General features: G+C 39.3%; 1 protein-coding gene across 1 annotated transcript in view; it reads right to left on the bottom strand.

The window, feature by feature from the left end:
• Positions 1-1,193: 1,193 nt before the first annotated feature.
• TUBGCP3 (tubulin gamma complex associated protein 3) overlaps positions 1,194-11,161 on the bottom strand; it is an 87,446-nt gene continuing 77,478 nt past the window's right edge. The window contains exon 22 of the mRNA XM_044428740.1: positions 1,194-5,896. Within this exon, the coding sequence (XP_044284675.1) occupies positions 5,870-5,896 (27 nt within the window). The 3' untranslated portion in view covers positions 1,194-5,869. The remainder of the gene's footprint in view (positions 5,897-11,161) is intronic.

The following is an 11,161-nucleotide window of genomic DNA, read 5'->3' as shown; positions in this document are numbered from 1 at the left end:
AAATCTAGATCACCAATTTTAATCTGTTATGCACTCATTCCAGAAAATGAATGGGAAAGGTTATATTCTGGCATTTATAGGCAACATATAAAGGCTGCAGATACTAGAAATTATAGTACTGCAGTAGCAGCATATAATAATGATAGGGTCTGCAAATAAATAATGGCAGTTGGAAAAGTAATAAGCTAGCTGGCATTTGACAGTTTTGTTGAAAAACTACATAGTTGTTGTAAAAATATAAATATTTTACTGCATAGGCTTACTTGCTTCCTTCCACAGGGTTTTCATCATAACTATGGGACTGACACTGAATGCAAAAAGAGTATTTTTAACCAAGTGTTCATATGATGCAGCTGTACTCATTCTTAATCACTCATTAATGTCTCGTCAAAAGAGTACTGTACTTTTTGTTTGTTTCATTTACCAAAGGTCAGCATACTTGGAAGCAATTGTCATGCACCATTACAGACCTTTTTACATATTTTTCTTGTATTGTTCCAAGCTATCATGTGCGCAAATGAGTCAATTGGTATGCAGATTGTCTGTCATTAAGACCATTTGAAAATCAGCTTTGTCATTGGTTTAGTGTTGGAACTTTGGATTCATGCATATACTTCTTGAATATGTTGTGGCATTCAGAATGGGCCTGATGATGGATGGATGGTCATGCCAGAATGAACAGTTCTGTAGACCTCAGTCAAAGTAACTGAACAGTGATGTATTTCTCTTCTACCCCCAAATAGAGTTTAGAACTGGAAAAGATATTTGTCATTATAAGAAAGTTATAAGTGGTCCTACAGATGCATTATTTGTATTTGGTGCACAAGCTTATTTCTTTTGTCCCACTTCTATCTCTGGTTTTTGAGTCTGCTGCAACCTAAAAAAATTGCCCTATCCGAAATGCTAGTGGGAGTAACCTATACATCAGAGGCAAAAAGTGTAATGTAGGAATTCCAGACTTATGATGTGAAGCAGTAGAAAATAAGAATTGGTTCCAAAGCTCTTTAATGTGAGATATGCTAATTTACTGCTTTCTTTCCAATTGAAAGATTTGGGTAGCTCTGGCTCTTTTTCCTGTGTGGTATGATTGCTTTATCATAGTGACAACTCAAGCCATATTTATCAGTGTTACACTGTAATGTTTTCTGCAAAGCTACATGTTCTTTTAGATTCCAATGAAATAAAGAACAATCTCACCAGTGTAAATCAGTTCATTTATTTTAAGGATAGTAGTACAGCCAGATTTGATTATTGCACAAATGATGGAAAAACAATACATGCAAAGCAGACACAGACTGCTCCTTTATAAAGCACCTCAGACAGGCAAATTGACCATTCCCTCAACCTAGTAGATGGAAGATCAAGTCTTGTTAGTGGCAGGAGATAAGCTATACACGATTGTGGCTGTTCGTTATGCTATAAGAAACTCACAGTTGGACTTTGCTTTTCAGTGGTATTTTGTCTTATAAGCTCTCCATTTCCCTAGCTGTCCTTCCTAATCTAGTTACACTCCAAACTGGATTTTTATGGAAAAAAACTCCATTTTCATCCATCAAGGATTGCTAGAAACCTCTTTGTGACAGATGTCCCAATGGTTAAACAAAAGCTTGCAGTTCTAGAAGTCTTCCTATATGACTTCTTGACTGGCATCTCCTGTTTCATCTTACTGCCCAGATTAATAGCTTTTATGCATTAACCAAGGGGGCAGTTCTATGCATGTTTAGACAGACAAAACTTCTAAAACTCACTGGTCCCCAGGAACTACACCCTATATCAATTAAAGTAGTACATATTTGCAATTAAAAGAGAGCCCTACTTGCTTTATTTTACTTGTTTTGGTATTCATATACAGGAATAGACCCCCATGAGAATGGCACTCAGTCCTTTCAGGTGAATTTTACCACAAATTAGTAAGTCATCTTATTACCTTACTTTAGCCTGGCATGTAGGTGCAGAACATTTTCATCTCTTGGTCTCTCTGAGTTATCTTTGGTTTCAGTCTGCTATCACTTCCTGAGACTTTGAGGACTCACTTTAATTTGGACTTAAGGTAATGCTATGCCTTGGCTAAATTCAGTTTTGGGCACTTTGTGGTAGCATGGTAAAAGTGGCTTGAGTTCAGATTAGATGTGTGTTGGAACAAGCATCTTAAGCTGGATAGTGCAAAAAAATTGCGGAATTCACTTTCATCCTACATCAGTTTGGTCAGAAAAATTGGTTCCACCTTCCATTGGCTTTGGAAGGATTGTATCTTAATACATCATCCCTAATCTTTTCAAAGATGTTTCAGTATAGCTGATGAAGATGGACAGTTTTAAAGGTGGTTCAGACATGTGGCCTTAATAACTGGTTTTATTGTAAAACTGTTTATTTTTTTGCAGATGTGCACACTTCAGTAATTTCAAAAACGAATCTTAAAGAAATTATTAAATTACTTGGTAAGTATCAATTCTTTGGCATAGATGGCAATCCCATTACTCTAACATACATTATTGACCTTACTTGTCAGTGCACAAAAATGAGCCAGTGTGGCATAGCGGTTAAGAGCCCAGACTGGGACTCAGGCAACGTGGGTTCTAGTCCCCCCTTAACCAGGAAGCCCACTGGGTGACTTTGGGTCAGTCACAAACTCTTTGCCCAACCTACCTCACAGAGTTGTAGTTGTTGGGTTAAGATTGAGAGCCAGAAGAGGAGAATGATGTAAGCTGCATTGAGTTCTTTGTAAGAAAAAAGTGGGATATAAATCTAATAAATTGATAAATGCACAGAAGGTTGGACTTTGTGAATAAGCGGGAGCATATCGCTAGAGAAGAGCTGAAATATATGACTGAGAAATTGACTCAAAATGCTCTGATAATCATTTTATAATATTTGGGTTTTCATTATGTGCATTTACTCAAAAGTACGTATTGGTTTGGATTTGGATAATGGGTAGTATTTTTTCATGATATGTCTTAATCTACATGAGCAAGCTACTTCTTATCCATGTGGCAGCCGTCTACACCCAGCTGCAGCATCTGATGAAGCTTTCCTCATGGATTCTCCCAACTTCCCATTTTGTTTATAGATGAAAATTGGGTGAGAGATTCCCATGCCATTTGACAGCAGTGTCAGCCTCTTGCAGCAAAACTCTTCAAGTTACTGTAGTGATGCCTGTTACACACTGTATATAGTTAAGCACAAAAAGTGTGACTGCAATCCATCATATGAATGTTGTAACTCTTAGATCAGACTTTTCCAACTTGGTACTTCCAGATTTTTTTGGACTACAACTCCCATGAACTGTAGCCAGCATGAACAATGGTTACAGATTATGGGAGTTGTAGTCTAAAATGCCAAGAGGTTTCCTGGCAGGTTGGCCTAGACTAACTTATACTTCAACTGCAATCCTTAGCATATTTACCCTGAAGTGAGTCCCACTGAACTCAACAGAATTTAAATCAGTATGCCTGGGTCATTGGCTGTGGCCATTAAAGGTCTTGTGACCATGGCAAGAACCATGTCATGCATATGCAATGCACAGTATCCTATATGCTGGTATTAAACATGATTAAAACATGTAAATAATAAAACTATGCTGAGGCATGTGGTGACGGCATATAAAAGTTAAATAAATAAAAAATACCCAAAGTATTATTTTTTGGTATAAAGGTGTGGCATAAATCAAATACGTAAATACAGCTTTAGATTTTAATTGTTTCTGCTACCCTGCTCTAGATCATTGCAAAAGCATTTCATAGGAAAACCTCCCTAGTATAATATGTATTTGCTCTTATACCTGTTCCTTACATAGCATGTCAATTGTCTTTAGTATTTGTATAGCATACTTCTGAGTGTTCAGGGTGCTTCATGTAATTATCCCAAATATTTCTTGTAAGATAGGGTTGTATTACGATCTTGTCACTGCAGATTGAAGGGGAGGAAGGCTCAAAGGTGGTTTGCCTAAACCACTGTGTGAGATGGCCAATGAGAGTTTTGATCTGGAGATTTTCTTGCTTACAGCCACAGTATTATACCAGAATCCAACCATTTTAAAGATTGTTTCATTTTGGACATGATCTCATATTCATACAGGTTATTTTATTTGCAGATCACCAAATCCAAGTTCTGCACCAAAAGAATTTGATGCATGAACATGAAAATTCAGAGAAAGAAGGCAGACCATTAACTGTACACATGAATATGGTAAAAGGCAGGTAGTCCCTGTTCTTGGATTTTGTTTACTAACATTCCTGTGCAGAAGGCCTGCATTTATTTTTGGTAACACTCCCCTACTGTTTTCACCATCATATATGTTATTCTAAAACACATGTGCTTGGAAATTCTTCCTTTTCATTTGGGGGTACTTGCTTCCAAGGAAATTTGCTTAAAGTCACAATGTGAAGTAGTGTCATGTGAATTGTATGTGTAGTCTGCATGACTAGTTTGTAGAGCAGAATATCCTGGTAGAATTTTAATGTATACAACTATATTGTTTCAGGATCCTCTGTAAAAGGCAAGGCAACGCCTAGTAGCCCAACAACACAAGAAATCCCTTTTCCCAATAACTATTCAGTGCTGATGGGTAACAAGTTGTACAAGATTTTCCCATATAGCCTTCTGAACACTCCAAAGGGACAGGGTGCAGGAACCGAAGAGGATAAAAAAGAAAGGCCTTTGCTTCCTGGCTTGATACAGGACAAAAATGCTGGTAATAATGGTGGCAGAGCAATAAGAACAACTAATATTACTGTAAGATTTCATTCTGCTGACAATTCAAGCAAAACTCAGATTGACATTTACAATTTAAAAGATTCAAGAGAGGTTCCCGAAGTTCATGTGGTCGCCAGCAACATTTTTAACCAAGACATAAAAACCGATTCAGTAATACTAAAAGACAATGGTTTGCAAGTGATAGTAAATAGTTCAGTGGATAAGCAAGTGAAGTATATCACTGAAAATGAGAGAAGAAAAGCTCTGATAAAACTTGATCATGGAATTACGGAAAAGAGCACTATCGAGGGCAATAACAGAAATCTTCCTCCAGCAGGTAAAGACAATACTTTTAATGTCAGTGAAATTTGGGGTTCATTTTGAAACATTTACACTAATGCTTTATCTTTATATTTGCTGAAGCATTTGGAAAAAGATTATGGACCCTTAATGTGATTGTGATTGAATGCAATTGACACATTTTGCTGTGTTTATGCCATTTTTAATTTAAACATAATGTGTTTCAGGGTGTATGTCATGCTTTTTACAAATGTGGGAATTGAGATAACTTATGTTGTTGTTCATCATATGTCTAGATTGGGATTTTTTTGCTCACCAGGGCCTAAAGGCAATGTACAGTTTAAAAAACCCTTTAATTAAATTACCAAATTGCAACAGGAAAATAAAAGCAGAAAGGAAACTGTTTAAAATTAAACACCCATGAGAGGCCCAGCAAAACAGTGCAGTTTTATTACCTGTTTGAAACTCAGTAAAGATGGAACTAATCTCAACCACCATAGCAGGGATGTCTTACCCTTAGGCTGCTACAGTAGGACATACCTCATGTACCCACTAATGTGGTCTCGCTGGTGAAATATAGAAAAGGGTCTCTGAAGACTGCAAATGATTCACAGGCTTATCACAGTGGTGCAAAGGTAAATATTGAAGAAGCGTCCATCATGACCGCCCCCATAGCCACTCTGTCCAATACTCCAAACATGCAGTTGCTCTTTTTCTTTGTATATCTCCTACTCAAAACCTCCAGCTTGCTATGTGCACAAAATGTAGCTAAGTTTGGGAGAACAGGAAAGGTGGGAGGTGGGTGGGATTTGCAGGAAAGCAGCCAGTGCAAGCAGCTGCCCACTCTGCCTTATTCTGAGAGCTGATAATTCAGAGATCATGCCATGCAAAGCAGAAATAAAACCTAAAAGGAAAAATAAAACAAAGGATAAATATCCATAGCCAAGTCAGGCTAGTGCTATTTCCAGTACTCATTCCATTGTGTCTGCAGAGCTAGAGCCATAGGTTGCAATATGAAAATACCAACTGTTTGTACAGGACATCATCCCAACAGTGATTCCTTCATGCATTTCTCCCAGGAGCTTGATTCAGATGCGGGGAAATGAGATCCGACGCAGAAATGATTGAGGAGAATTCATCTGCTAGATTCTCCTTTACTTCCCGAATGAAGCAATGGTTTCTCTGGCTATTAACCCTTTAGAAACAGGGGAAAAAACCTGTTACCCATAGAGCTTGCAATATCCCCAGAACCCATGGCCTCTATCAGAGAAGTAATGTTTCCTAACTCGAAAAGATAAAAGAAGGGTAGGAAGCACTTATCAGGGCAAGAAGGGTGCTAATATTGCTCAAAAACAGTACACACTTCCACATGATATTAAGGGAGAAGGTAACACACTTCTGATTCTTCGGTGGCCATAATGCCCAAAGACAGGGATGCCCCCCTCAGAGACCAGGGAAAGAGAAAGTCTGATGCTGCATTAACAAAATCCCTTGAAGCATTGGCATTAGCACTAAAGCTCTCAGCTGTGTCCTCCTACTTTGCCAGAGTATCTATTATGTGGGTGGAAGACAAACAGTAAAGAGCTAAAACAGACTATATATATATATATATACACACACACACACACACACACACACACACACACACACACACGAGCCTAGTAAAGCTCTTTAAGCCTTTGCTTTTTTATCTGATGCTACCTACACAAGAAGCCATTCAGTTTATTGACTTATTGGTGGCAGCTACTACAGTAGCTCAGATACTCCATCTGGGTCAAGCAGTTGGAATTTAGATGCTGATTCTAGAACAAACGTAATCTCTGTTCCTTTTACAGGAACACATCTGTTTAGAATAAAAGCCCTAAAACAAATCATTTAACAAATCAAAGGGGAAAAACAGGTCATGCCTTCCTCATCTAGAAAACAAGGTAAAATTTTCCTTTTGCCCTTCAGAAATCTTAAGCAATCATCCTTTCCATTCAAAAGCTACAGAATTCCCCAACCATCTCAGTCCAGATTGTGCTTCCAGCCCTAGAATGTTACCTCCTCCAGCTACGTATTATTTCCAGTCTTCCAAACAGGACAAAACAGTTCTGATGGCAGGTGCCTATCCACAGGAAGAAAACTTTAGCTCTTCCTCACAGCATGATGACAATGCAGACTGAATCCTTGGATCCTGGACACCATGGACAATAGCTACAACATAGAATTTTGGAAGGAACCTGCTCCCATGCTCTCTTCTTCATCCACATCTTGAGTGTATCATAACCAAAATCATTCAACATCTATTATAAATATGAGCAGTAGAGTAGTATCACCACCACAAAAATGTGAAGGCATCTATTCCATCATCTTTATTCTTCCCAGACAAGACTGAGGATGGAGATCTGTACTGGGCTTCAGAAATCTAAAAAAGTCATGCACAGATGATTGCCTGTGGAAATGCTGCAAACCATCAGAGTATCCCTTCACAAAGGAGAGTTCATGATGTCAGTTTGATGGAAGCCTATTTCTGGTACTAGTAAGATAATAGTGCTATCTTAATAGTACCAGAGCACATACAGTTTCTTCATTTTACATATCAAAACCACCATTTCCAGTACATTTAGCCTAAGCACAGTTCCCAAGATTTTCACCCAGCTAGTCATCTTTAGAATCATAGTAAAGGGGCCATAAATGCCTTTGGGTCCAATCCCTGCTGCTACAGGACACCAATTTACACCATCCTGTTCAGATGGCTATCCAGTTGCTTTTTGAATGTCTCTAGTGTGGGACAGCACATTTCCCATAACTAGATAACTTACTTATCAGGTTCCCCTTTAGTCACAAAGTTTACCTGAACCTGACCATTGACTTCCATATTACAAGTTGTAATAAAAAAACAGCCTCCATGTGACTCCCATCCAATCTCTTAAACACCTAGGAGCATTAATTGACTTAGGTACTTAATTAGCTACTTATTCCATGTTTTGGAAGACACTTCCTTTGATAAGAAGAACCTGTACCATAGTAGATTGATTTGCTCTAATTTACACTCCCACCCTAATTTGGCATTAGTTTGAGGATATCCTTTTATGGGATGCTTCCTGACATCAACCTGGAGAACAGAACATATGTACTGAGTAAGTATGAGTTGGTCTGTGGAAGGCATCCCAATCATACCCTACATTTTTTCTAAAAAATTGAGGGTTCCAGCCTGTTGCCATGGTCATCTGCTTCTGTATCTACTGGCCAAACCTTCAACAATGGGACACTAATAATGGTGCCGTAGTATTTTCTGTTCCTCTGGGCCATCTAACATTTTCTTCAACCATGAGACTGACCTGGTTTTTCTTCTGAGTTATAGCCATGGACAGAACTGGCAAGGAAGAGCCCAAGATCAACAGAATAATCAAAACTTTAGTCACATGGCCCCTGCTTTTCCAGGGTGATATGCTCTGTGCATTAGTGCATCAAAGAGCTTTGGTTCAGAACACATTGTCTCATGATTTACCTTACGTTGAAACTCTTTCACACTGAACATATGTCAGAAAAACTGTTTCTAGCACTAGATTATCAAGATTGTTAAACTGAGCTTCAGCTGTGATTAGGTAAACTGATCCAAATAACCTCTTTGCACCTGAGTTCCAATCTTCCTGTTAAGAATTTTTCCTCCACAGTTTCCAGACATGTAGTTTCAATCATAATAAGCCTTCGTTACTCAAGGAATTTTGGTAACTACACTATTACTGTATCTCAAGAGTAGATAAGGTCTTCTGTGCTAACATTTCAAAAGTGGAACATTTTAGAAGTAGATTTTTTTCAGCAGAAAGGCACAATGGCTTGATTTAAAGGTCAGATTTGACAGCCCTATAGGTCCTCCTGTGAAGAATGCACTTTATAATTTGCATTATTTTTTCCTATCAGGAAGGAATATGGCAAATTTAGCAGGTTCTTTTTATAATGATTAAATAATAAAAAATAGAGTCTGTAACTATATCCAGTAGATTTGAAACTTTCAGAACTGATCTGGTTTGCTTGATCACTGTGGCTTTAAAAAGCTACAGTGCCTTTGTTTAAGCCACAGTGTATGCAAGACACCATTTGCCTAGTTACCCATCTTGGTTCAGCTAGTCATGGCATCTGACTTGGGCAGCATGGCTTGTTGGAGGAGGAAGCACCCCTCAAATACTAACACTCCATGATTTGAGGCTTATTTTCCCTTCCAACAAGCCATGGCAATTTGGGGCCAAGCAAGCAACTAGACAAGTAATGCTTGGCATGTTCCATAACTTAAACAAGGGATCATGGCAAACTAAACAGCTTGAAGGAATGTCTTCTTCCCTATATGCCCTCCTGCCCCTTAAGATCAGAGGCAGAGGCTCTCCTCTGGGAACCCTCCTTGAAGGAGGTTAGGAGAGCGAACACCCAGAGGAGGGCCTTTTCCGCAGTGGCACCCCATCTGTGGAACACGTTTCCCAGAGAGGTTTGCCTGGCGCCGAAGCTATATTCTTTTCAGCTCCAGATAATAACTTTTTTATTTACCCAATATTTTAATATTTAAAATTTTAACTACTTTTATTATCATGCTTAGCCACACTCTATCTTATTTATTGCATACTACCTTATTTTATTGCATTCTACCTTACTGCATTATGTGGGTTGTACTTTTTCTGTTTGTTTATTGTTTGTTTGATTATATTGTAAGCCATCCTGAGATGCTCTTAAGGACGGGGTAGAAATGCTGTAATAAATAACATTCCATTCCATATCTAAGCAGATTCCAGAGCAGTGAACAGTAACATAAAACAAAAGAATAAAAACAATATTAAAAACAGGTAACATGAAAACCATGGCTAATCAACAAGAAAGGCTTCCTGGATCAAAGACAACTGCAGCAAGTGCTGAAAACAACACCGTGTTGCTGCCTGCCTGAGCTCCAGAAGCAAAGAATTCCATAGAAATGAGGCTACCACACTTGAGGCTATTCTCTTGGGGTTTCCAGCTGGGTTAGTGTGGAAACACCAAGGAGAATGTCATCTGATGATCTCAATGATCAAGCAGGTTGATAAAGGAGAAAGCTCTCTCAAATAACTCCTAAACAAGAATGTTGGGAGATAATTCTTGCCCATTCTCTTGCTTTACAGATTCTGCTTGCTTTCACTTTTCAGAGAAGCAGTTGATAGAAGTTGTATTTAAAGTGGAAAAGCTGTTTTGATCTTGGTATTCCCCAGATTAGGCAACATGGTACCTGCAGTCAGCAGCATATTTGGACACCTTTATTGGGAGATTGTCTGCGGACAAACGCTGGCTCCCTCGGCTAGGAAACGGAGATGAGCACCGCCCCCTAGAGTCAGGCATGACTGGACTTAATGTCAAGGGGAAACCTTTACTATTGGCAGTCATCATTCTACCATGCACACTTCCTGTTTAAAACATACATACACACACACACTTTCTTGCCAGCAGTTAGGATTGCTGTGAAATAGGTTTCTCTTAGAGAAATTATGGATTCAGAAGAGGGATTTAGTGTGGGGGGGTTCAGCTTTGTCTTACATCCAATATATTGGGCAATTGACTTATCCTTTGCCATGTTTCCCATGACTGCCATTTGTGGTGACATCCTGGACAGTTTCTCAAATGGCCAAAGGTTAGCTTATACTTGTCAGGATCTCAGCAGCTCCAGAGATCCATCTGGAAAAGCCACCATAGTAATTAAGGATTGGACCCACGCCCTCCCTGCTGGAGCTCTCAGCTTCTTGGTGAGTGCCAGCTGGGAGACCTGGGGGAAGAGCTATATAAGGACCAGCTGTTCCATCCAGAGGTTGCCTCAGCAGTGCAGTTTTCTGGCTATGGATCAGTGCCTGCATCTTGGCTGACCCTTGCTGTATCATGCCTTGCTGCTGCTTTGCCGTCTCACCTCAGCAGCGCAGGTCTTCCTGCTAGCTGCAGCATGTTCCAGCTCCTGTATCTTGCCTAACCCTCCTTAAATCTGGTTCTTGCCAAGCTTTGCTATATTGTGCCTTGCTGCATTTCTACTTTGCCTTGCCCCGTTTCTACCTTGTCTTGTTTGCCACACTTTTGCTGCTCCTGAATCCCGTTCAGTTATCCTGTCTCAAGAACCTGCTCCTCACTGTTGGCTTCCTGGTGACCTTGTTGTGACACATAACTCCTGGTTCCTGACTTTGGC

The sequence above is a fragment of the Varanus komodoensis genome, unplaced genomic scaffold (assembly GCF_004798865.1).
Source record: "Varanus komodoensis strain SLA01 unplaced genomic scaffold, ASM479886v1 scaffold2, whole genome shotgun sequence".
Classification (NCBI taxonomy): Eukaryota; Metazoa; Chordata; class Lepidosauria; order Squamata; family Varanidae; genus Varanus; species Varanus komodoensis.
Note: the sequence above shows the minus strand (reverse complement) of the source record. Positions and strands in the feature narration are given on the sequence as shown.